This window comes from Heterocephalus glaber, unplaced genomic scaffold (assembly GCF_053883595.1).
Source record: "Heterocephalus glaber isolate CG9 unplaced genomic scaffold, H.glaber_assembly_v1.0 deba00001497, whole genome shotgun sequence".
Classification (NCBI taxonomy): Eukaryota; Metazoa; Chordata; class Mammalia; order Rodentia; family Bathyergidae; genus Heterocephalus; species Heterocephalus glaber.
In genome coordinates this window covers 13,955,003-13,982,727 of record NW_028258320.1, presented here as the reverse complement: position 1 = coordinate 13,982,727, position 27,725 = coordinate 13,955,003, and the positions used below count along the sequence as shown (strand labels likewise).

General features: G+C 35.7%; 1 protein-coding gene across 5 annotated transcripts in view; it reads left to right on the top strand.

Moving 5' to 3' along the window:
* The window catches only part of Adk (adenosine kinase), a 538,665-nt gene that overhangs the window by 341,018 nt on the left and 169,922 nt on the right, over nucleotides 1-27,725 (top strand). For 3 of the 5 annotated variants that reach the window (XM_004846317.3, XM_087185402.1, XM_004846318.4), the window contains exon 7: nucleotides 22,627-22,797. The exons of the other annotated variants lie outside the window; for them this stretch is intronic. In XM_004846317.3, coding sequence (XP_004846374.1) covers nucleotides 22,627-22,797 — 171 coding nt within the window. The remainder of the gene's footprint in view (nucleotides 1-22,626; nucleotides 22,798-27,725) is intronic. 5 annotated transcript variants of the gene reach the window in all.

The window sequence follows — 27,725 nt, the reverse complement described above, 5'->3', positions numbered from 1 at the left end:
TTCTGACTGGTAAATCACTTTATTTTGTTTCATTTTGTTTTGTTTTTATTCTTGGATGACTCCATTAGTTAATCTTTATCTTAGTTTCCTCTTGCTAAAATTAAACAAGATGTTCCTATATTGTCATGTCACTTTAGTATCCTTTAATGATGTATTAAATATGATGTATTCTTTCATGTATCTTGTCAGGTAGTACATGATAGCTGTTTTGTTCTGTTGCTGGTGATACTTCATTATATTTTCAACTATCTATACCATAATGTACTATTTCCTTTTGTAATAACTATCTTGTGGGAAAGTACTCTGAGACTATGTAAATATCCCATTTCTCATCATATGTTCACATACTAATTTTGACATCAGTTAATTCTCACTAGAAAGTTATTACTCTTAATTGTTGCCAAATAGTGGCTTTTTTTATTCCCTCATTTTTTTCTGCATGTGTTACTTAGCATTCAACGTCCTTTAATACATCTGTAAAATGAATGTAACTTATGTAAAGTGAGGATAATATCCAACTAATTTAGTGTATAAGATAATACACTGATTTAGCATAATTTTAGTACATATTAAGCTCTTAAACATATTATGAAATGTTTATTATGAAAGCTCTTACATGACAGATAAAGAAATTATTTTTCAAGATCTCTGAAAGGACATAGAAAAGTTAAAATACTAAATATTTTATGTCTACCCACCATGAATATTTTACTTCATGTTCAATGCGGTCAGTTGTGAAAAGACCTAATGGTGACCATATGTGTATCTTTTTTATTTACCTAAGACAGTCTTTGGTTAATTAATGCATAAAATATGTTTGCAGTATACTTCATTTGACATTCAATACTTAAAATTCTTGTTGTAAAATTATAGAGAAATATAGAGACATAGAAAACTAAATTGTGATTCAGTGCATTGAATAATATAGAATTATTTATGGTTATTCAGTTCTTTAAACATTATTAAATTAGTATTATAAAGCAATATTTGTACATAGTTAATTCATTTTGTACTTAAGAGTTTACAGTGATTAAGAGCAATATCCTGTCCCATTTTCTGAAAAATTTATTTGCTATTTCTTCAGTTGTTTGCTTCCATAATTCACCACTTCATCCATTTTATGTATTGCTTACTGATTCCTTACTATAAGATGGACATTTATCTTTTCTTATGCACATACATCATTTTTTCTGGAATTCCCTAATCTGTTTTATTTCCTTAGGTTTTATTATATTCACGACTACTTCCATACATATGCTTCCCAGTAACTTCTTACATTTATTGTGTACATAGTTAAAGCTGTCAGTCATCAGTTAAACATATCACTAGCATTTGTCTTGAAGACCATTTCTATATAAACTCTGCATTTTATGCTTGGACCACCAGAAAGCTATTTACTTGATCTTTACCCCCATCTGCATTGCTTTCACTGAGTTGTTTTGATAGTGAGCGTTTAATCTTCCATTGATAAATACTACAATACACTAAGTCCCCAACTTACAACATGCAAGTTGCACACTTTCACAGATAGGATGGGACCTCCCATTGTGACACTGGGAGATGGGAACAAAATGCAGAAGTAGTGCACATGTCTGCCAGACATTGTTACAGTTGGTGCTGCTGTGTGCTTACTGTACAGTGCAATAGTGTACAGAAGTACAGTGCTCAGTCAGAGCCCAGGATGTCTGGAGGCAAAAGGAAAAACAGCAGTGATGTGGAGGGTACTGCTAGGAAGTGCAAAGCAGTATATATTGTATGTTTGTGTCAAAGGTGTGTGAGACTCACTTTGTCAGACTTAGGAATAAATCCAGTTTACAGACAGTTCTCCGGAACAGAACTCACTTATAAGTGGGAGACTTACTTTAAATAAACAACTTGCAGTTGAGAAGACAACATAGTCTTCTGTATTAATTATTATTTAATATGTTAAGTACCATATGACAAGTTTGAGAACCAGATGTTTCTCATAGGAAAGTAGGCATTCTTCATCTCTTCCATAATGAAAACTAGGTAAGTAGGCATATTTACTTTTTGCTTTGGCTGACAAGAAGCATAGAACCAAATTTTGAATTAATTGAGGACCCCTGTGTCATTTTTCTTTCTTTTTCTCCCCAATCTTCTCCTAATCTAAGCTATATTTTTTCTGATCATTTTTGTCAAGTTGTATCATTAATTGGAGAACAGTGTTAGGAATGTATATAAACGTGATGGAACAGAAGAGTTCAGCGATCTGGAATCCTGGTACCTCCTCAAAATGTTATGTGTATGGCCTTGGGCAAGCTGAGCAATCTTTCTGGACTTTAGTTCCATCTGCACAATGACAAGATTAATACATGGATCAAACATTTTTAGCTGCAGAATACTGTTTTCATGAGAAATAACCTGCAACTCCTATGTATAAAGGAAATAATGGCAGAACTGCTATGGTTGGGTGGATGCCATAGTTGCAAGGAAGCTAAGTCTCATTTTGATCCAGATAATGTTGAACTTCCTCTTGGAACAAAGAAACACAAACTCCTGTATAGCCTCCTCTACATGTTTTCCTGTACGACAGCCAATTTTTCTATTTTGTAATGATACTCCCCCTTTTTTTAACAATCTTCATTAAGGTTTTAAGTTTTCTTGTAATAGAGAAAAGTCTTAAGGATAATGAGTGGATTTTTGACTTGTTTTTGCGGGATTTATAAAATCACCTGCAGGGCTTATGGAAACCTAGATTGTGTGCTGCCCACACAAGTTTCTGATTTGAGTAGGTCTGGAGTAGAACCAGGGATTTGAATTTTTAGCAAGTTTGCAGGTGACTCCAGAATTGTACTTTAAGCATGGCTGCCATTGTTAAAAATGCATTTAGACCCTTTTCTCATTTTAAAAATTATATTAAATCATGTAATTCAGTAACACCCAGAACACAAGTTTCTAAATAATGTATGGTCTCTGAAAAATAAAAATCTTGATTGACATACAAAGCTTTCAGTGTCATGAAATTAAGTGAGAAACTGGTTTGCAAGGTTTCCTATCTAATGTTAAGGGTTACCTGTACCTTTTTCACTCTCATGCTACTGTTGTGAGTGCATAGATACTAATACAGCAGCCATCACTGTTTGCTTCAGTAATAAAGAAATTATTCCTGTCTAAAAGCAGTCATCTCCTTTGACATGCTGGCAGCACCTAAGAAGAAAGTGTCAGGGTCAATATGAGTGCATTTACTGAAGGGCCAGCTCTTTCCTGTGTTACAGAAAATGGTTTGAAATTTGGGTTTTATCAAAAACAAACACTCTCCACTTAACAATGATATAACAATACCTTTCAGCTTAGTCATGTTCCATTTATAAAGTGATACTTTCTTAAAAATAAACAATGTAAAGTTCAGAGAGCCAGAATAATTCCTCAGAAAAATACTTGCATTTTTGCCATTTTTGAACTCAGATTTAAAACAATTGTGACTAGTGGTAACTGGGGGGAAATCACTGTTTTGTGCTCTATTAAGAAGAACTACTGAAGATCACTTCACAATCAAATATGGCCAAAAGAACAGTCATTTCAGGGTATGTACTTCAGAGATCACTCCGTTCTGTTACTTCTCATTCAGATCCTTACCAAGGTATTAATATTTTTTTGGTTGAAATAGAATATATTTTTTAATTTTCTACTGAAACCTCAATTAATTGAGTTTTTTTGAATCAGACTTAAAATTAATTTCATTTCTGGCCCACTAAGACTTTTTAATTTCTAGGTAAAAAAAGGACTCCCTTCTCAGAATCCCTTTAAATCTTTTTAAATGTACACCTTTTATGTGTACGTTTTTATGTTATTGCTTCCAAAAATGATGTGCAAAAAATCAGTTAGGGAGAGCCTGGGATTTAGCTCAGTGGTTCCGCTGCCTGCCTTGCAAGTGCAAGGACCTGAGTTCGATCCGTGGTTAAAAAAAAAAAAAAATCAGTTAGGGAATCAACCCAAATGTCTATACCCAGAAGCTATGTAAACACATTGTCATATGTCCATATAATAGAAGAGTATTTGTAAAAAACGAATAAAGTACCTGGTGTATGCTAGGGTATGAGTGGACCTCAGAATCGTTATCCAAGTGAAAGAAGCCAGCATAAAAGATCACATATTGTATGATTCTGTTTATTGAAATATCCAAGTAGGTAAATTTGTTGAAAAAGAAAGCACATTACCAGGTGCTGAGGAAGAGTTTTTTGTTTATTTTTACGGTGGTAGGAATTGACCCCAGGAACTGGCAATGCTAGGCAAGCTTTCTAACACTGAGCCATACCCCTTTCCCCTGTGGGTGACCCTTCAATGGAGAGAGTGTTTCTTTTTGAGGGTGGTAAAAAGAAATTTGGAACTAGACAGGACTGATGACTATAAAACATGTGAATACAATTTTATGTAATATGCACCATACCTCAATTTTTAAAACAAATCAGTTAATCTAAAATTTAGCTGAATTTTAAGAAATTTTTGAAATGAAAGTGCTTCTCAAGGTAATCCAACCCAATCCTCTCCTTCTTACAAAGAAAAAACTAAATCTCATAAAAATTAACTATATCTCTCATATTGCATAGTAGCTAGTCTGAAACCCAGACCAGAATTTGAGTATTGGGATTTTATTTCTAGCTCAGTGCCTTTTTAAATTAACTACTATATCACACCCTGATTTGTTATCTGTTGGAAATTTTTGTATTTTAGGGAATATCCTACTACAAGTGTTACTTTTAAATAAAAATAAACACACAGAAACATAGCTTTATTTGTCCTACTTATTTAAAATAAAATAGTTGGCATTAAGGGTGTTTTTTGCAGTATTTTGCCAAAAAGCAAACCGGAGCTTGAATTCTTATTCTCTGCAATACCTTGGCAGTTAAAGAAAAATATACCCACACATTGGGAGGGAAGTGGATACAGTGCTAGGAATTGAACCAAGGTCCTCACAGATGCTAGTAAACACGTTCCTCCACTAAGCCACACTCCCAACTCTGGCACTCTATATTTTTAATTCTAGTCCATGTTCACCTGGCTTATAAATCCCAGTCTTCTGCACTGAAGATGATTTATGATTCACTTTTTTTTTGGTACCAGGGATTGAACTCGGATCCTTGCACTTGTGCAGCAGGCGGCAAAACCACTGAGCTAAATCCCCGGCCCTGATTCACTTTTTTAAAATTAAAGAATTATTTTATTCAATCTTCAATACCACAACAAAAAAACCCTTTTTCAAAGAAGTTTATTAGAACATTTCATCACTTCACATATTTTTGCTTCTTCTAATAGGAAAGAATTCTTAGAGTATATAAAAATAATATAAATGAGGCAGGCATGGTGGCACACACCTATAATCCCAGCACTCTGGGAGGCTCAGGCAGGAGGATTGTAAGTTCAACCACAACCTGACAATTTAAGAGAAATCCTGTCTCAAAATTTAAAGGTGAAGAGGAGCTGGGAATATACCTCAGTGTGAAGCCCTTGGATTCGATCCCCAATATTGCCCCCAACTGAAAAAAAAAAAATAGCAACAAAAGTAAGATGATGTAGGCTGGAGATACAGCTTAGTAGGCCCTAGGTTTGATCCCCAACACTACAAAAGAAAAAAAAAAGCAAGATAATATCATACCCTCTGGAAATAAATAGGGTGTTGTACTCAAATATAAGGGCCCATGTTGATTTACTGTCAGCCTTAGGAAACAGTTGTTCTCATTTCAAAAGAGGACATTAGGTAATGCAATTATGTCATTTCTTTCTGTCTCTAAATCCACTTTAATTTTCAGTTCCTTTTTACTGAGAAGGTACACTTTTGTTATTACTATACATGGATTTCCTTTTGAAATTTCTCTCTGACATTTTTCTGTTTTTGTTTTTATTTTTTGTGGGGTTTTCTTGGTACCAGAGATCAAAGTCAGTACCTTGTGCTTGCAGGGCAGGTGTGGTGCCACTTAGCTAAATCCCAGGCCTGTATTTTTTTTTTTTTGGTATTAAATTATTTTATTGGTACATTGTAGGTATACAACACAATTACATTTCTCATTGGGAATTGTACCATTACATAATGCATCTTGGTTCTTATTTTTTCCCCATTCCTAGCCCTCCCTTCACGCCCTCCACCCTTCCCTATTTACAAAGACTTTATTTCCATTTTTTCCATTTCTCATCATTTTTTCCTTTCCCTTCTTTCCTTTCCCCTGCCCCTCCCACTACCCCTACCCCTTTGGACCTTTTCTTCCTCTTTTACATTATTGATTATTCATTCTAATCATTGGTACATTTTAGATATACAATATAATGACATTCATCATTGGAAATTTGCACCTTTACATAGTCTCTTCTTGGTTCTTATTTTTCACCCTTGCCCAGCCCTCCCTTCAACCCCTCCAGTCCTCCCTATTTACAAAGATTTTGTTCCTATTTTTCCATTTTCTCATATTAATCCCATTCCCTTCTATCCTTTCCCCTAGCCCTCCCACTTCCTTCCCCTTTGCCCCTTTTCTTCCTATTTCACATTACCTATTATACATTTAGTCCTTATTTACACTTTCAGTTTCTCACACCAGAGAAACTATTCGGTATTTACACATGTGTGTCCTATTTATTTCACTTAAGAGTATTGCCTCAATGTGCATCCACTTAGCTGTAAATGTCTCTAATTTCTCATTTTGTATGGCTGAGTAGTACTCCATTTTATTAAAAAACCACATTTTCTTTATCCAGTGTCCAGTTGATGGGCATTTGGGCTGTTTCCAAGTTTTAGCTATTACAAACTGTGCTGCTATGAACATGGGTGCACATATATCACTGTGATATGATTCTTTTAATTCTTTGGGGAAGATCCCCAGCAGTGGAATAGTGGGGTCAAATGGGACTTCCAGTCCTAGTTCTTTGAGGTATCTCCATACTGATTTCCACAGTGGTTGTACCAGTCTACACTCCCACTAGCAGTGGAACAGGGTTCCTCTTTCCCCACTGCCCCGCCAACATTTGTTATTGGTTGATTTCATGATAGCAGCCATTCTTTCTGGAGTGAAGTGGAATCTCAGTGTTGTTTTCATTTGCATCTCTCCAATGACCAGTGATGTTGAACATTTTTTCATGTATTTATTTGCTATTTCTACTTCTTTGTGTGAGAAATGTCTGTTCATTTCAGATGCCCATTTTTGGATTGGGTCTTTGAATTTGGGAGGTCTGATCTTTTTAAGTTCTTTATAGATTCGAGATAGTAGACCTTTGTCTGAGGAAGAGCAGGTGAAGATCTTTTCCCACATTGTGGGTTGTCTCTTCACACTGCTGGTGGTTTCTCTTGCAGTGCAGAAGCTTTTTAATAAGAAGAGATCCCATGTGTTGATTGTTTGTGCTAGTTCACAGGCAACTGAGGTTTTGTTCATAAAATCTTCCTACACCGATGTCTTCAAGGGTTCTACCTAACCTCTGTTCCAACTGGTTCAGAGTTTCTATTTTAATATTGAGATCTTTAATCCATTTTGATTTTCGTTTAGTGCATGGTGAGAGATATAGGTCTAGTTTTAATCTTTGGCAAGTTGAAGCCCAATTTTTCCAGCACCATTTATTAAAGAGGCTATCTTTCCTCCAGTGAGGGTGTTTGGCTCCTTTGTCGAAGATGAGATGGCTGAGTGTGTCTGGCATTCTTTCTGCATCTCCTAATCTGTTTCACTGGTCCTCAAGTCTGTTTCTTTGCCAGTACCATGCTGTTTTTATCACAGTAGCTTTGTAGTAGAGTTGCAGGTTGGGGATTGTGATGCCCCCTGCCATGTCTCTATTACCTAGAATTGCTTTTGCTATTCTGGGTCTCTTCTTGCTCCAAATGAATTTTTGGATTTTTTTCTCGAGGTCTATGAAGTATGCTGCTGGGATCTCAATTGGAATTGCATTAAATCTATATAGCAGTTTTGGAAGTATGGCCATTTTCACTCTATTAATCCTTCCTACCCAGGAGCAGGGGATGTCTGTCCATTTTCTGATCTCATCTTCAATCTCTCTTTTCAGAGTGCCATAGTTTTCAGAGAAGAGGTCCTTCATTTCTTTTGTTAGGATGATTCCTAGGTATTTCAGTTTTTTGGATGCTATTGTGAAAGGAATTATTTGCCCTATTTCTCTCTCAGTGAGTCTGTCATTGGTGTAGAGGAAAGCTATTGATTTTTGTGTTGACCTTGTAACCAGCTACTTGACTGAATTTGGTTATTAAGTCTAGAAGACTCAGGACCTCCAGGGCGTGCACAGACCTGCATGTCTGCAGCGGGCGGATTCGGCGTGTGTTCCGCGCGACTGGGGACCTCGGTAGGGCGTGGGCAGACCTGCCTGTCTGCAGCGAGGTGATTTGGCGTCTTCCGCACGACTCAGGACCTCGGTAGGGCCCAGGCCTGTTATTTTTTGTTTTTTGAGACAGGGTCTCACTATGTAGTTCAGGCTGGCCTTGAACTCACTGTTTAGCCCAGGCTGCCCTCAAACTCACAGCGATCCTCCTGCCTCAGCCTCCCAAATGCTGGGATTACAGGTGGGCACCACCATTTCTGGCTTCCATTTTTTTTTTTTTAAATCTCAGTTGCTGTTTTCATTTTCTACCTAGTAAACATTTCCTTCTTTTCTTTTAGTTCATAGGTCAGCAAAGTATAGCCCACTGTGTGATATTGTGAATAAAGTTTTATTGGAACTCAGGTATGCTTGTACTTCTACATATTGGCTGTAGCTGCTTTCATGCTACAAGAAGAGAGTTGAGTAGTTAAACAGGAATCATGTGCCCTACAAATCTAAAATATTTTTTAGGCCTTTCACACGAAGGATTAGCCAATCCTCGCTTTTCTGATCAAGTAGAATATGAGGAACAGATTCAATACACTATATACATGTCACCAGCAAAGGAAAAGACATAGGAGTGCATAGAATTTGTACTTAAGCTGGCCAGAAGCCCTGTGTGACCAGAGTAAATTTCATGAATGTAATACATTACTATTAACCTTACAGGATTTCTAATTCCATTCAAGAAACTTGGAGTTATATTGTTTAGGAAATGAGCCATTTAAGGGTGTTTATTGTTGTTTTGTTTCTTTTTCCCATTTTAAGGTTTTTAAGCAAAGGAGTTTGCCAATCAGGAATTTGCTGCAGTAGTGTTTACAGAGTAATGAGACTCATTGACTAAGGTTGCATCAATGGGGAAAATGGCATAATTGAAGAGTTACTATGCGGTTAAAACTTATACAACTTTAGACCCTGAATTCAAGGACAAACAGTAATTCTTAGATTCAAACTTCATTAGGCAGAAAAATGAAGAATTCTTTACACATATCAGAGAAGTGAAGAGCTAATTTTTTTGGAAGGTTTAAGTTAATGGAGAAGGATAATAACACTACTACATGGGAAAAGAAACAAATTAAAACTGATTCCTGTGTATCAGCACTACAGTGTTATTAGGTCACCGCAGCAGTGGGCATTTTTTCTTGGGCTCTACTTGACCTTCTGGGCACCTGACTGCCATCATCCTGCTGAAATCCATGTCCTTATGAAATCCACTCTGTTACTCTCCACGGTGCCACCCTAATGTACCCATTTACTTACGCTATTTCATTTAGTGTCAGTTACTTCCTTCCCTAAATATTCTGAATCGTAACCAGGAAGGGCTTTAGCTTTCCAAATTAAAGGATTTACCTTGAAGTATTTTATTCAAATAGAGTCATAATTCCCAAACTGTACCCAGAGACACCCAGGGCACTGCAACAGACTCACAAGGCTGCTCCGGGCTATTTTACTCAGTTTCACCATTAGATTGCACTCCATTCCTCTGGATGCTGTCATACTTTGGGACTGGTTGTGTGGTTTAAAATAAAGCATTACCTATTGAAACTCAACCCAACAGGAGGGAAGATGGCAGTATTCAGTTAAAATGCAAGGCTGGAAGAGTTGGGCTGTTGTGTAAATGGATTTTATTGTATTCCATCAGCAGATATTATGGTAATTTTTTTGAGTGAAATAAAATGTGTTCTATATATGTATTTTTTAAAATAGTATCAAGTGGTAAAAGTGGTACTTACTAAGTTATGTAGACATCTTTATTTAAAAATAACATATACATTTGTTAGAACATCATGAAAAAAATAATAAAACAATATTTTCTGTGAACTGAGGAAGCTTCAGAGCCCATGAACTAGAGAAAGTTGTCCAACTAGGAAATGAATATATTCTTCCATAAGCATGTGAACATGCAGCACTCTTTTCATTTCTCAAAACAGCATTTCACTGACATTATGTAGAGTTGTAATAATTGATCAAATGTTAAGTTAGCTTTGTGCTGTAACAAAAAGTGCTCCTCTATTTAAGGTTGTAGTCAAGTGAGGCTGATAAGACCCAGACAAGTTGCTTTATATTAAATAAAATAGAATAAATGCCTTCAGTTAGGTTTAGTTCATAATATTACATATTGCCAGGGATTTAGCTCAGTGGTGCTGCCGCCTGCCTTGCAAGCGCAAGGTCCTGAGTTCAATCCCCGGTACCAAAAAAAAAATGAAACTCTGAAGTAATATTACATATTACAGCGATTCAGATAGGAGTGAGTTGGCAGTATTTATATATTTTATATTTGGCAGTATATATATATATAAAATATATATATTATATATATTTTATATATATATTTTATTTTTGGCAGTATTTTATATATTTTATTACTGTTGGTGGTAATGAAGAGAGTCTTTGTAGAGTAGAAAGTAAACTTTGAACGGGCCTTGAGCTGGTGGTAAAATTCTGACAGGTAAAGGTAGTGGGCATTTCAGATAAAAGAAACACTATAAAGACTCGAAAGATTCATTTTGGCAGAGGCAAATATTTCTGTACAGTTGGAGCAAGGACATATGTTGTGGAGAAGTCGAGGTTACAGCTGGTTTACTATGTAAGTTGGAGTGCTGTTGTGGAAAGCTTTGAATGCTGGGGTGTGAGGCATTTGGATTTAATTTACTAGGAAAAGAAGAATGATTAGGGTGATTAATCTGTCAGCAGGATATAGGATGATTAAATCAAGAGGAGAGAGGAGGCAGGGAGAACTTTTGGAAGGGGAATGATGGATTTTGTTTTATGTATTTGTATTTCAAAGGAAATACCAGGCTGTAGATTGACATTAAAGAGCATATTTTTGTTCAGCATTGTAACTAACAGCTGTAACTTAGACTATCCCTGGGGCAGGGGGACTTTCTAATGTTCTTGATATTTCTAGGGTAGTAATATTAATATGGCATAAATATGTATGGAATGCATACTAGATGGTTGACACTCATTAAGCACTCCTTTAATTCTTGTAACTATCTGGAAGTTTTATTCCCATTTTACAGATGTGAACAGAATGGCTTAGAGAAGTTAAGGTGCTCAAAGTCACATAATAATTAGCCTGATTGGCAAAACTGTTATTATAAATAAATGTACCAACAGGGCATAGTCAAGCAAGCCTATAAACCTGGATGCTTGAGAGGCTAAGGCAGGAGGATCTCATGAGCCTGGGAGTTCAAGGCCAGCCTGGGCAATGTAGGGAGAGCTCTGAAAAATATAAAAGGGAGGAAGAGAAAACAAAGGGAGTGGGGAGGGAAGGGGGAGGGAAAGAATACCAGTGTTTACATTGCAGAGAATTGAGTAAATCTTTATCCTTAAGACCAAGTTATTTGACTTGGGCACTATTGTGCTGTTTTGTGTGTGTGTGTTTGTGTGTGTGTGTGTATGTGTGTTTTACCTTTCCATAATATTTAAAAGTGTGAAGTATACCTCTTGTCCTATTTGACGTACATATTCCTGCTTTGTTGCTCTTAATCCTAACATAATAATTTGCACTCACCACATTCTCGTTATCTTTTCGCCTAGAATAGACATCTAGGGTGTCTCACACTCCTTTTTACTCTCTCCAAAGCTGTGATAAATATCCTCCTATATTTCCCCCTGCAGCCCATCTTCTTTCCACTATACTTTTATGCCTCATAGTACATGCATTTATGAATAGAGTTATATGAGACAGAAGAAAACTGACTTCTTCATTCATGGTATACTTAAGGTTGCAAGTATTTTAATCCTTAAAAATTTTTAAATGTACGTGGAGTGATTTCATTTATGCTTCCAAAACGAAGCACATAGGCAGGAAGATCTAAGTGAATTATTCCCTTCTCTGTTCCTTTGATGCATTATAGTTAGTGTTGACATAAACTTTACAGCATTCACTATTTGTTCTAGCTTTCCTTTAGTAATTCTGTTGTCATTCATGTGAAATACTGCATATCATAATATTGTAATTATAAATGTTTTATACATTATCTTAATGGTTGTCAAAGCCGGTATTTCCCTTACAAGCAGATAGGAACTATGCTTTGTCATAATTCATACTTGATCCTCCCACTCCTACAAAGACATATATTTTACACTGGGAGATTCACAAAACATACAAGAACCATTAAGAGAAAGAAAACACTATATGATTGTTACATTTGTTACTTCTGACATCTTTTTTTTTTTTTGGTACTAGGGATCGAACTCAGGACCTTGCACTTGTGAGGCAGGCGGCCGCACCACTGAGCTAAATCCCTGACCCTGACATCTTTTTTCTTCTTTTGCCTGCTCTTTGACTACTGTTACTGTGTTACCTAAGTTATGGTCTGGAGAATGGGTGAATTATGTTCTTTAAATGGGCAGAAGTGGTCTGTTTTGAGACACAGCATCTAGTACTCAGCCCTTTCCTCATCAGGTCCAGTCTGGGCTTGGTGGGATTCTCTTTACATGTATTTAGCCACACATCCTTGGTTTTTTTCTCTTGCTTTTATAAATAGTCGTTTATTTTACTAATTTCACTAATCTCATATGTAGCTTGTTCCTTTTTGAGGTTTCTGTCTACTGAAAGAAGTAATGTAGACTTACTCCCAGCTGTTTATCTGCTCTCACTCTAGTTTATTGAATTCAGCTTCTCAGTGTTTATAAACGTCTCCTGTGTGTGCAGAGATTTACTTCAAGTAAACAAAGTATTTTTAAACAATTCTTTTTAAATTTTTTTTGTAGTACTGAGGGGTTGAACCCAGGTCCTTCACACTGAGCTACCTCCCAGCCCCCCTCCCTTTTAAATTTTGATGCAGTGTCTCACTAAGTCACTAATGTGTCTGAGCGGGGCTTGAGCTTGTCATCCTCCTGACTCAGTCTGCCAAAGTGCTGGGATTATAGGCATGTGCCACGACACTAGGCTATAACTTTTATCAGAAGAGTAATTTTTCAAAACCAAAGTTTATAAAAATGAAATATATTAGACGTCATAATTTTTTACCCAGATTTAACCATTTTTACTTTTAATGTATTCTCTACTTTTAACCATTGATTTAATGTACATTGTCATCATACTGTATACACAGGACTTTTTTTTTGTACCAGGGATCGAACTCGGGACCTTGAGCTTGTGAGGCAGGCAGTGGAACCATTGAGCTAAATCCCCAGCCCCACAGGATTTTTATGTCTTATGTTTCACTGGACATTATACACTATAAACATTTTCTCCTTTGCTAGTTTCTTTTCATCATCATTGTTTGTAGTGCCTTGAGAATATCATTATTCAATAGAGATATATTATGAATTACGTGTATATAAATTTGTCTAGCATTTAGTAAGGAAACAGGTAAATAACTTTAACACAATATATGAAAAACACTTCTCATTTTAATATGCAAACAATGTATATAAAATTTATGAGATTTTAAACTTTTTTCAGATTATCTTTGAGAATTGGTACCTGTTTTACACTAATAATAGTGATCATTAAATTTTCAGTGGTCAAAATGAGCTATAGTTCTAGCTAAACAAAAAAATTTAAACAAAAATATTTTACACTACCTCCATTTTAAAATTTAAATTAATGAAATGAGATTTTTAAAAAGCACATTTCCAGTTATTCTAGCCACATTCTATTTGCTTATTATCTACACATAACTTCTTAGTTTAAATTTAATGAAATTTAAAATTCAGGTCTTCATTTGCTCTATTAACATGTCAGTGAACAGTAGCCAATTTTAGAATATATAGGCCATTTCCTACTTGGCTGTGTATTCCTGTTATTAAACATTTACATAGTTTCCAGGCCTTAAGTGAAATAAATAGCATATAGATATGTTCATTCATGTTTTTTGTCCTGTATTTTGGGCTTTTTCCTCAAAGTAGTCTTAGATGTGGAATTATTGGGTCCAAGAGTATGAATTTGTTCATGTTTACCCATGTGTAGTTTCAGATTATTTCCTGAAAGACTGTCAGATGCACTCCTTTCAGCAGTATTATTGTATTTGTTTGGGGCTGGGGAGCACTTTCTCAGCACCCATACAGCCCTAGGTTCAGTCCTCAGCATGAAAATACACAGATTTCTTTCTTCATTATTGAGCATTTCCCATGTTGTTTCTGTAGTTGCTAGAGAAAAATTATTTGTCAATGTATTAATTTTACTATGAATTACTATGTATTAATGTTTTTCATGTTCTTGACTCACCTGGTGTCTTATTATTTGTTTAATTTTTAATTTTTTTAAGCTTTTTTATGGACCAAAATGTGGACACTTTTTTCCTGGTGTTTTGTTGCTTTCTCCTGGGATTGGAAGAGAACCCACCTGAAGGTTTAATTTTTCTTTAGTAAATCTTTATATAATCTTTCTCTATAAACTTGGAAGACATTCCCACTGCAGAAGTTTGATATTTACCTCTTTTTTATTATAGATTTCTATGCATTGTACAATTTTTTAATCAAACTGGAATTTATGTAGATATGTAATTGTGAGACAAAAAAACTAAATTACAAGTTTTTAACATTTAGTCAAATCCAGGGCCTACTCATTATTTATAGATGAGCTTGGGAGGGTTACTTAACCACTCTGTCACCACTTTATGCAAAGTTTTTTTGCATGGGTGTATTTAGAAGAGGAGTAGATGGACCCAAAAGGATCTACTGATGTGAATATTTCAAAATAATCTAAACAAAACAAAGACCTTCTCTCCCCCAACCCCACCTCCACCTCCTGGCATATCCACAGTTGATAATTATAGTCACGATTACTGTACATAGCTTTTATTTTCTTTTGAATCGGTATAGACTTATACTTCTGAGAGTTGTAAATCCCTGAAATTTACACAGGTATATATTTGTGCATGTACACACATGTGCGCACACACATCTACTCAAATAATTATTCATGTGAGTACTAAAAAGTTTGTACTCTTAGGTAAGGAAAATTATTAAAAATCCCCAAGTCATAGTCATCACCCTAAATTAAGGCAAACACTGGTAAAGAGCAAAAAAGAGCAATTCCTAGCTAGGTGTAGTGATGCACATCTGTAGTCCTGACACTTTGGGAAGCTGAGGCAGGAAGATCATAAATTCAGTCCCAGCCTAGGCCACTTAGGGAGGCCCTGTCTGAAAATTAAAAAAGCACTAGACCTGTGGCTCAGTATGAAGGCTCTGGTTTCAATCCTCCGTACTGGGAGGAAAAAAAAGCAATTCCTTTCCTTTAGTATGTTGAACAGTTTTGTTTCTAACATTCCCCTGTGTTTACACTACTCTACCAAATCCTTTAAGTGGTTGAGGCTTCTGAGCATTAAGTCTGGCTATTGTAATACAGTCTTTGGCCCTACCTTAGTCTTTCCCTTTCCCTCCTATCTCTGTCCTTTTCTTGTTTTGTTTCTACTATAATGAATAAAAATGCCCCATGTCAGTCTCAGTTCTGATTGTTTTCCAACCTCTCAGTGTTAGAATCTACTTTGATTTTAGATGCTTATAGGGTAGGGACAAAGTCTAACAGTTAACAGGTAGGCAGACTGAAATCCTTAACTAGAAAATCACAAAGATTTTGTTGACTATATAGAATATTTTTCTGAACTATAGACATATGAACTGTTGGCCTGCTTTTACTGCAAACCTGACACATGAAGAAAAAAATTTTTGTAATGATACTGTTTTTATTTGGGATGATACTATACTCTGGAACATGTGACCTAGTAAAGGTTATAAATCTGGGAAGAAAAATTATGGTTGGCATGGATTTTAACAGCCTTTGCAATCTAACAGAGCACAAATATCCAGTTGTTTAAATTCTAAATATTTACTTAAAGAAAAAAATGAGAACACTTTAAAAAATAGAATTATTTTAAATTTACTTATTTTAAAGCTAATAGTTTTTTCTGTTTTTCATAAAATTAACAAAAACGAAGTTATGCTGTCTACATCACCATACTCTTGTGTTGCGTTTTAAAGTAAATCACACATACAGCATACACACATTTGGAATGAGGCCAGATGTATACTCCAGAGGCATACTGTTCTGTACCTTAAATTACAATCAGATGTATTTTAGCACAGATCAAATTTTCAGTCTGAAGTTGGTGCGAAGCCTAATTATTTGACCAGGTTACTATTTATGTAGACCATTCTGTGACTGTCTGTGGCTAATCCACAGCTGGCAGAACGCGAGCTCTGGGAGGTTTCTATTTCATGTGGGAACACTTTGGAAAGAAATAAGGAGGAAGCTTTAAACTCTTCTCATTAAATGAAAAACTAAAAAGCAAGTACATATATATTACTATGGAGACAGGATGCTATATAAATGTTTCCTTTTAATTTTCTAAATGACAGAAATAGCAAAGGAAACAGCTTGGATACTTACAGTTTGCAAGGGACATGGTAGTTGGTTAAAAAAGAAAGATGAAAACATATTTTTAAAATAATGATACCTAAAACATTACCTTTAGAAGAGTTGGATGTTGGTAAAAGAATTAATGGTTTAGAATTTTTATGAAGAAAACTGTCATGATAGGAAAATATGGTTTGTATTAGGATTTCATTAGCAGTACTTTGTGGCTTAGTTTGGTTTGGTTTGGCTCTCTTCGGTTCAGTTTGGTATTGGACAAGGTCTTGCTCTGTATTCCAGGATGGCCTTAAACTCACTACATGACCCAGGCTGGCCTCAAACTCATAGTGATCATCCTGCCTCAGCCTCCCAAGGGCTGAGATTACAGGATAATACTATCATATCCTGCTATCAGTACTTTAATGTGATAAGAAACACTTGTAAGGGAGAGAAAGTAATACCTACCTTGTCCTCACCCATTTCAAAGATCATGCTGACACTCCCTATAACAAAAGCCAGATTAAGAAAAGAAAAGCAGGCCTGGGGATTTAGCTCAATTGGTTCCAGCACCTGCCATGCAAGCACACGGTCTGAGTTCCATCCCCAGTATCAAAAAAACAAAAACAAAAAGAAGAAAAGAAAAGCACAGCAAATATAACAGTTTTTTGTGACATGAAGACCCATGGAAAACTATATTTTTATATGAAGTCTGATGAAATAAATGGATATTAAAGGAGAAACATGAGTAGACAAAGAGGGTATGATCTAATGGCAATAAAGTGGGGGTGAAAGGTTGTAACCCAGAAGGAAATATCCATTCAGATGCTTCTGGGCCTCAGGGAGTAGCTCAGCACCCCTTGGAATGAGGGTCCTGTGATCAACTGTCAGGTGCTGTGGATCAGAGATTTACTCAATGGCCATTTTTCACGCAAAAAGCTGGGGAAGGTCACATTGATCGCCTGCCTTCTACTGTTTTTCCCAGTTACCAGGATGCTATATTTTGAGGTATCATATTCTAAAATCCAATGCGATTATCGGATGAAATTCTCTTAATATCCTAGGCTATAAAAAGGCAGTAAACCCTCTCTTCAAAGATGGACCCTCATACACATGACCCCTGCCACAAAACTCATTCTTTTGGTTTTCTTACGGTATGCAATTTGAAATATGAGAATAAGAGAAAAAAAAGATTTTTTTTCGTTTTAAATGTTTTAAAATTTGACAGTATAAGTGGTTAGTCCTTCAGTTATAAGTACATATTTCAGTGACACTTTTGTAACTTTTTCAGGAAGTTTCTTGTATATATTCAAGGCTATTTCCATTGTTTATTAGCTACCTCTTCTCCCCTTTTAGTTTCCAGTGCTCCCCTTTTCTCTGGTTCTTTGCTGTAATTATCCTTGATTCTTTATTTCTTAATTCTTCTGTTTTCCAGTAACCCCTTTTGTTTGAAAAGCAGAAACATTCAAACTATGGCTGTCTTTAAAAATAATCTTCCTGCTCCCCTCCCCTCACCAGAAAAAAAAAGTCTTTCTGCCCCTTCTCCATTATTCTCAAACTACGGGTCACGATATCAGGAGGCATTCAATGCAAGTTCATCCATGTAAGCTATTTGATCTGGGAGATAGGTCTTAATTTCTCTATTTTGCTTTCTTTATTTCTAAAATGAGACTACTGTAGAGGAAAGCTGTTGATTTTTGTGTGTTGACCTTGTATCTAGCTACTGAATTTGGGTATTAAGTCTAGAAGACTTTTGTTGGTGTTCTTGGGGTCTTCTATATAGAGTATCATGTCATCTGCAAATAATGACAATTTGACTTCTTCATTTCCTATCTTTATTCCTTTTATTTCTTTCTCTTATCTAATTGCTGTGGCTAATGTTTTGAAAACTATATTGAACAGGAGTGGTGATAGTGGACATCCTTGTCTTGTTCCTGATTTTAGTGTGAAGGATTTCAGCTTTCCTCTACATGAACAACAGACACTGAGACAGAAATAGGGCAAACAATTCCTTTCACAGTAGCATCCAAAAAACTTAAATATCTAGGAATCAACCTAACAAAAGAAGTCAAAGACCTCTTCTCTGAAAACTATAGCACACTGAAAAGAGAGATTGAAGATGATATCAGAAAATGGAAAGACATTCCTTGCTCCTGGGTAGGAAGGATCACCATAGTGAAAATGGCCATACTTCCAAAACTGCTATATAGATTCAATGCAATCCCAGTTGAAATCCCAGCAGCATACTTCACAGACCTTGAGAAAACAATCCAAAAATTCATTTAGAACAAGAAGAGACCCAGAATAGCAAAAGCAATTCTAGGTAACAGAGACATGGCAGAGGATATCACAACCCCAACTTGAAGCTATACTACAAAGCTACTGTGGTAAAAACAGCATGGTACTGGCAAAGAAACAGACCTGAGGACCAGTGGAACAGATTAGAAGATGCAGAAACAACTCCAGAGACACTCAGCCATCTCATGTTTGACAAAGAAGCCAAACACCCTCACTGGAGGAAAGATAGCCTCTTAATAAATGATGGTGGTAAAATTGGGTTTCAACTTGCCAAAGATTAAAACTAGACCTATATCTCTCACCATGCACTAAACTAAAATCCAAATGGATTAAAGATCTAAATATTAAAATAGGAACACTGAACTGGCTTGAGCAGAGGTTAGGTATTACTCTTGAAGCCATTGGTGTAGGAAAAGATTTTATGAACAAAACCTCAGTTGCCCATGAACTAGCACAATCAATCAACAGTGGGATCTCTTCTTATTAAAAAGCTTCTGCACTGCAAGAGAAACCACCAACAGAGCTAAGAGACAACCCACAGTGTGGGGAAAAATTTTTAGCAGCTGTACCTAAGACAAAGGACTACTATCTAGAATACATAAAGAACTTGAAAAAATCAGACCTCCTAAATTTAAAGACCCAATCCAAAAATGGGCACCTAAAATGAAAAGACATTTCTCAGACAAAGAAGTAGAAATAGCAAATAAACATATGAAAAAAATGTTCAGCAACACTGGTCATTCAAGAGATGCAACTGAAAACAAGGCTGAGATTCCACCTCACCCCAGAAAGAATGGCTGCTATTATGAAATCAACCAATAACAAATACTGGTGGGGCTGTGGGGAAAGAGGAACCCTGCTCCACTGCTGGTGGGAGTGTAGACTGGTGCACCCACTGTGGAAATCAGTATGGAGATACCTCAAAGAACTAGGACTGGAAGTCCCATTTGACCCCACTATTCCACTGCTGGGGATCTTCCCCAAAGAATTAAAAGAATCATACCACAGTGATATATGTGCACTCATGTCCATAGCAGCACAATTTGTAATAGCTAAAACTTGGAGACAGCCCAAATGCCCATCAGCTGGAGACTGGATAAAGAAAATGTGGTTTTTTTCTAAGATGGAGTACTACTCAGCCATAAAAAATGAGAAAGTAGAGACATTTATAGCTAAATGGATGCACATTGAGGTGATACTCTTAAGTGAAATAAATAGGACACACATGTGTAAATACCAAATAGTTTCTCTAGTGTGAGAAACTGAAATTGTAAATAAAGACTAAAAGATGTAATAGATAATGTGAAATAGGAAGAAAAGGGGCAAAGGGGAAGGGGAAGTTGGAAGGGTAGGGGGAAGAAAAGAAGGGAATGGAATTAATATGAGAAAGTGAAAAAATGGAAACAAAGTCTTTGTAAATAGGGAGGGGTGGAGGGGTTGAAGGGAGGGAAGGGGAATGGAGAAAAAATAGGAACCAAGAGAGATTATGTAAAGGTGTAAATTTCCAATGATGAATGTCATTGTATTGTATACCTAAAATGTTCCAATAAAATAAAATTTTTAAATAAAATAAAATGAGACTAGTAACAATATCCACCTTATAGATTTGATATAAAGAAAAGCAACAATAACTGAGTAAGAAAGTGTTAGTACCATGTCTGGCACACTGGAATTGCTCAGTAAATTTCAGATAATTTTCAGTGATAAATCTTTGAAAGTAAATTATAATCCTTACCCTCGTTTTCTTACCTTTCCTTCCTTAACACCTGCACAATTTACCTGAATGTGGTTTTTCCTAGTCATCAAATCATGTCTTTTGCTCAGTTTTTTCTTTCTCTGCCTCTTGATAGCATTGATCATTTTTAAGCACCTTCCCAAATATCCCTGAATTGGATTTCTCTATCTTCACTTCTCCCCTTGTTTGCATTCTTCTTGTTCTGTCCTCTACACTTCTGTCCTTTCCTCCGTCCTCTAGATTTCATTGTTCTTCATTCTGCCCCTTGTCCTCTTCTTGCTCTACATTTTCTTCATTAGTAATTATAACCCCTCTTTTACCACGATCGTCTCCTATGTCCTTTCTCATGAATCTAGCTTTCTGATACATATTTGAAGGTCCCTCAGCACCTTAACTAAACACTCTCCTTTGCCACACAAGATAAATCTTAGATTTATCTTAGATTTTTCTATCCTAGATTTTTCTTTTTCTTTTAATGATAACACTAGATTCAGATCTCAATCATTTTTTGCCTCTTTTGCTTTCCAAATCTTAAAACAATGGTTAAGTCTTATATGTAGTACTATGAGTATAATTTTCTTTTATACGGCCAAATGCAGAATTTTATTACCAGTTGCTAAGTTGCTACTGTCCAGATGTCTTAATTACTTTTCTCTCATTGCTCAGAGTTAAAGGAGGAAGGTTTACTTAGCTCACAGTTTGTAGAGGTTTCAGTCTGTAATTGGCTGGCTGCAAGGCAGTGTGGCACATGACAAAGGGGCAACAGTTCATAGCAGATAGAAGGTAGCAAAGCAACAAGAGAGCAAGGGAGCAGCCCTCAACAGCATCTTTCTGCACCTTTTATCTTACTCATTTTTTTTCTTGGTATGGGGGATTAAAGTCAGGACCTTGCGCTTGCCAGGTAGATGCTGCGCCACTGAGCTAAATCCCCAGCCCTTATGCAGACTTCTTAGGGCAGGTAGCACTCACACCCTTAATCCTAGTGCCCTTAAGCCTAGCATTGCACCGTGAATCAATTCCAGGAAAAGCCTCACTTATAACCACATAAGGCTTTGGGGCGACATCTAAACACAAGCCATAACACTGTGTTGATTAACTTTTGTTTTAAATTTTTCTATAAGCATTTATTCCGTTCTTTCAAGAAAACTTTATTATCCATGATCTGTGCATATCCACTTTCACATTACTCACCAAACACACTCCCATCTGGCCACTTAACAACTTGTGCTCTTAACTCAGTTGGCCTGTCCAAGCCCATCTTCTGTTGTGCTTTTTTTGTTTGCTTTTTTGTGATTTTTCTTATACTCACTTCTACATCATCTGAACCAATTTCTTACATATGCATCCATGTCTTCACTCACATTTTCATTTGGATAGTACAAGTATATTTTAATAAGATTTTAATTGGTATTAGGTAAGTACATAAATGGCATTTTAAACTGCTTTCCTGATAAGAAATTTTAATTAGTATAATTTTCTATTACATTGCTGAATTATTTTCTCTTTATTTAAAAATTCTTCCTCCAAAGTCCCATTTAGATTTGTCTAAAGGTAATAAGCTCCTATTTTAATAAACATTGTTTTTAACTCACTTAAAATAATACAAACTTATTTACAAGAAGCTAGAAGGATTACTTCTGCTTCATTATCATGTCTTTAAATGTAATTAATGTTTTGAATGATACTTTTTAAATATCTTTATTTTTTGTAAATTCCCAGAATTCTTTCAATATTCAGCATATAAATCTAATATGAAATAAGTGATGTTTTATTCTCTGAAGTATGGCATGTACCAAGCATACAGTACTCATGATTAACTTTTTTCCTAGTTAAGTATAGCCATTTTCTGGCTTGTTTCTTATAATTGTATCTTAGATAGGCTTTTATATTTTGTATATAGGTCTCCTTTTTCTCATCAGAGTGATTCTGTGGAGATGACATTTCTAATTTTCCCTCCTTTTTTCTTCTTCTTCTTTTTATCCAGGGCTTTTTTCTTTCAGTTTCCCCAGAGTCAATATTAAAAGTGGCTCAACATGCTTCTGAAAAAAACCAGATTTTCACTTTGAATCTGTCTGCACCGTTTATTAGCCAGTTCTACAAGGAACCATTGATGAAAGTTATGCCTTACATTGACATACTTTTTGGAAATGAAACGGTGAGTTACCTTTTTTTTAAATGAAGTACCTAGTTTTTCTTTTCAGATATGCGTGTATGTCTATAAATATATGAATAAATATTCTAAGTTTTGTATAAATATCCTCAAGAATTACATAAAATTACCAAAATATAGACTGCTATGGCTCAGTATATTTAGTTTTTCCTTCAGTATATACTAATCTCTTAGTAAAATATTTGTTTTTTGTTTGTTTGTTTTGTTTTTTTGGTACTGGGGATCAAACTCGGGACCTTGCACCTGCAAGGCAGGCGCCAGAACCACTGAGCTAAATCCCCGGCCCAAATATTTGTTTTTTAAAAGGTTAGATTATTGAGATTTAATTTGTATATAGTAAAATTCTTCCTTTTTACTATACCTTATCTATGAGTTCTGCAAATACATCCTTGACCTCCCATTGTGACCATAATCAAGATAAAAAACTTTTATCACTTATTTAATTTCTTCAAAGTCTGAGTCTTTGTAATTTTAGTTTAATATATCATAAGTAAATATTTATATAATTGACATTTAACTTCTTGACTAATATCATTTTTTCCCATTTGTAATTCATTGTTGAAGATGATATAGTATAATTCCCTATGAAGTATTACAGCTTTTTCTCTTTATAAGAATGTATTTTCTTATAGAGAGTAACCTAATACTCGCTCACCTCCTACCATTTAGTGATGTCACCTGCTCCTCCATTCCCTAGCCACTACCTCACTCATCCCCACCTCAGCTCTTACAAGCCCCACCCCCGCTCCTATAAAAGGCACTGTCCTGGCCATATTGCTTTTTGTCTCTCCTTTGTTTAGAGACTGCCCGGCAGATCTGTTCCCCTAATAAAGGCTTGTTGTGGCCTGGTCTGGTCTTGGTTTTCAGCCTTTTACCTGACACTAAGTTGAAGCAGAATTTCACCCACGTTTTCTCAATTTTTCTTGCATAAAATTGCAGTTTAATCAGCATTGTTTCTTATGCAATCTTCTCCCCATTCCTATACACAATATTTTTATATTTGAGTCTAGGTAGTGCAGTATTTTTCTCACAAAATACTTGTATAAAAATAAATGCTTTAGTGGAAAAAAAAGAATGTATTTTCCATTCTAAATTAAACATACATACAAATACATATTTGCTTTTATAGCTTATGTTTAACACGTAGACTTTATAAATCTGTGAAATAGAAAAGGAAGAAAGGCCTTCAGTTTTTTCATGTGATCTTGGCCATATCTCTGAACTATTGTGAATCATGAGAATTTTATGTATGAAGTGACCATGTTGTATTAATCTTCCCAGGAATCCATTCTGATTTTAATTCTATGATTCTAATAATGTTTAAATATATTCATGTTTTTAATATCTCAATAAAATAAGTGTGCAATCTCTCTAGAATAATATAAAAATTGACCTGGAAATAAATGTGAGATTACCTGGGTGAAGATTAAAGGACTGATTTGTATAAAGAATATCATGATCTGAGTCTCTCCAAAGGCAATAACCATTGGAAATAAATGCTGTATTCTTGACAAACTAACGTAAAAGCTATGAAGTGCTAGCTAGCTGCTTGAAGTCTTATTTGACTAAAATCTACCTTTTAGAGTTTTCTTATTAACAAGAATCAAGGAAGTAACTAGGAAATGTGCTACCTTATTCATATGAATAACGTAAAAGATATATAGCATCACTAGAGCAATCTGAGGGGAAAAGTGTCAGAAATAAAGAATGAGTGTCATTGGGAACAAATTGACATCCTTTATAATCAGGAAAGATTAGGCTTGGCAGCACATAAATATGTGATCAAGACTTTAAGAAGACAAATTTTAAAACATTTTAAAGATAAATATGATTCCAAAGAATGAGACTTTGGAAGTAAATACAGCTTTAGAGGAATGAATACCATCTGAAATGCAATTGGGACTTTATAGTCTCAAATGACCTCAAATAAAAAGAGAATAAGGAGGAGCCTTTAAAAAAACCATTGCAGAGCACATAAGCAAACTAGAGTAAAAGCTCATGTTTGTAAAGTACACATAAATCATAGAATGTATATATAGAATCAGAGAATGATGCTACAAGTTTGGCAGGCACTTAGGAGAGTAAAAAAGAATAGGCCCCAGAAAGACTTTTGTTTCCCTAAAATGCTGGTGAAATCATAGTGGTCTTCACTTTAAAAAACAAAAGACGCCAGGGCTGAGGATTTGGCTCAGTGATACCATGCCTGCCTCACAAGTACAAGGTCCTGAGTTCAATCCCTGGTGCTGCAAAAAAAAAAAAAAAAGACTTAATCAAAATTTTAAGTTTATGCATTAAAGGATACTATCAAAAATGTGGAGGACAACTCACAAAATGGAGATAATATTTAGAAATCCTGTGTCTGAGAAGCTAGTGATATCCAAAATATATACCTTATTAACAACAACAAGAAAATCAACATCCACATTATAAAATGGTCAAAGGTCTTACATACACATTCCCCCAGGGCCAGGGATTTAGTTCAGTGGTTTCGCTGCTACGTAAGCTCAAGGACCCGAGTTCGATCCCCGGTACCAAAAAAAACCACATTCCTCCAAAAATGTGCAATAAATGAATGGGAAGATTTGGAACATCATTAATCATTAGAGAAGTATAAATCAAACTAAAATTTGACACCACCCTCTCCAATCAGATGATGATGAAATTGGAACCTTGCATGTTGTTGCTAGTGGGGATGTAAAGTGATGCACCTGCAGTACAAAACAATTTGATGGTTTGCCAAAAGACTGAACATAGATTTTTTTCACTACATCATTCTCCAAGTCTGATTTTAAATATATACTGAGAGCAGGAACCAATGTTCATAGCAGCATTATTCACAGTAGCCAAAGGTAGAAACAAATCAAATTGGGTTTTTTTGTTGTTTTTTTGGTTTTGTTTGTTTTTTAATCAAGCCCAGGGATACTGTAACACTGAGCTACTTCCGTAGCCTTTATTTTTTTCTTATGAATGTATTGCTGAAAAGCCTTTATGTTCTGGTTTTGCCACTTTTTTACTGTGTCCATATTGTTATGGGTTGTGCCAGTTCATTTATTTTAACTGCTGCATAATGTTTCAGAGGATCACTCTATAACAGCTTTCAATCCCCTGTCCAATGATGGACATTTGGATTGTGTCCACATTTTTGCTCTTGTGAAACTGCTGCTACAAACATTTTTATATGTACCTCCACTTGTACTTCTATAGGAGTTTCTCTTGGATGTATTACATTCAGATGTTCCACTTTAGGAAATAATGACAAAGTGTTGTCCGCCTACTTATCTAGAGAGTGGCAGTTGAGTGTACTCGTTTCCGTAGCCCTTTTAATTTTTTATTTTGATGTAGGGTCTTGCTAAGTTGTCCAGGCTGGCCTCATTTGTGATCCTCCTGCTTTAGCCTCCCAAGTAGCTGGGGTTACAGGCATACATCTGTGTTTAACTTTTTAATAACTGTCTTTACATTAGCCAAAGTGGTTGCATGATTTTACATAATCAATGCATATATGGTTTAAAATACAGCTCTATTATGTGTAGTTGACATACAATGAAATGCACATATATGTAGTATATGAGTAAGTAGAGGTAATCTTATAAATACACACCACAGTCAATGTAATTAAGATATCTATCTCCAAAATTTTCCTTATTCCTGCTTCCTTCCTGTTTCAGGGATGGGGTTTCATTATTTGCCCAGTCTATCCTTGAACTGATGGGTTCAAGAGCTCAAACTCCCAAATACCTGGGACTGCAGGTGCACATTCCCTTTGGTTTTTTTCCCCCTTTTCATTTTTTGAGACAAGGTCTCACTATGTAGTACAGACTGGCCTTGAACTCACAGTGTAGCCCTGGCCTTGAACTTATGGTGATCCTCCTGCCTCAGCCTCCTAAGGAGAGGGATTACAGGTGTACGCCACCACACCTGGCCAGGTGCACATTCTTCATTCCTCCTTAAAATCTTTCCTTCCCACTCTGTCATTCCCGGAGGATCACTTATCTGCTTCCTGTCACTATGGGGTGTGTGTGTGTGTGTGTGTGTGTGTGTGTGTGTGTGTGTGTGTGTATAATATTTCCCTGAGAAATATTTTTATACTCTATCACATTTTAAAAATAAAATGTCCCTTTCCTGGAGAACTGAAGATGATTTATTATTACTATATAGCATTCCAAAAAAAGAATACTGTGTTTAAAGAGATAAAACTAATCTACTTACTTTTTACATAAAATATGGTTTAACTTTTATTTTCCTTGTTAAATTTCATCACTTCAACTGATATTTCCAATCTATTACCGTTTTTAAAAATCTGATCCCGGGCCGGGGATTTTGCTCTGGTTCCGCTCCCTGCCTTGCAAGCACAAGGTCCCGTGTTCGATCCCCGATACCAAAAATTTTTTAAATTTTTAAAAATGAAAATCTGATCCCAGTACTCAACCTCTTTGACATTTATTAAGATGTTGCATTATTTCCCCTTCCATTATATGCAATTATAGCTTCATCACAATCACTGGTAATTTACTTGAGCTAAGCTCAGACAGAGTAAGGCGCCTGAGTTTATTTATCAATAGACCCTTTTTGGGGCGGGTGGTACCGGGGATCAAACTTGGGACCTTGTGCTTGCGAGGCAGGCGGTGGAACTACTGAGCTAAATCCCTGGCCATATCAGTAGACCTTTTGAGACTACTTCAATAAATACCAAATACTGTTATTGCCTGTAACCAATCTTTATTATTTTGTAATCTGTATTATGACAGATCTTCTAAATGTACCATGTTTCCACTGCTCATTGGTTTCCCACAATAGGTACCCATAAATATCTGTTGAAATGAATTCAGATAAACAGTAATCATCAAAATGAAAACAAGTTCTTCTGACATGACTTGTCACCATGTACTGCTTTCTTTCATAATTGGGAGAAAATA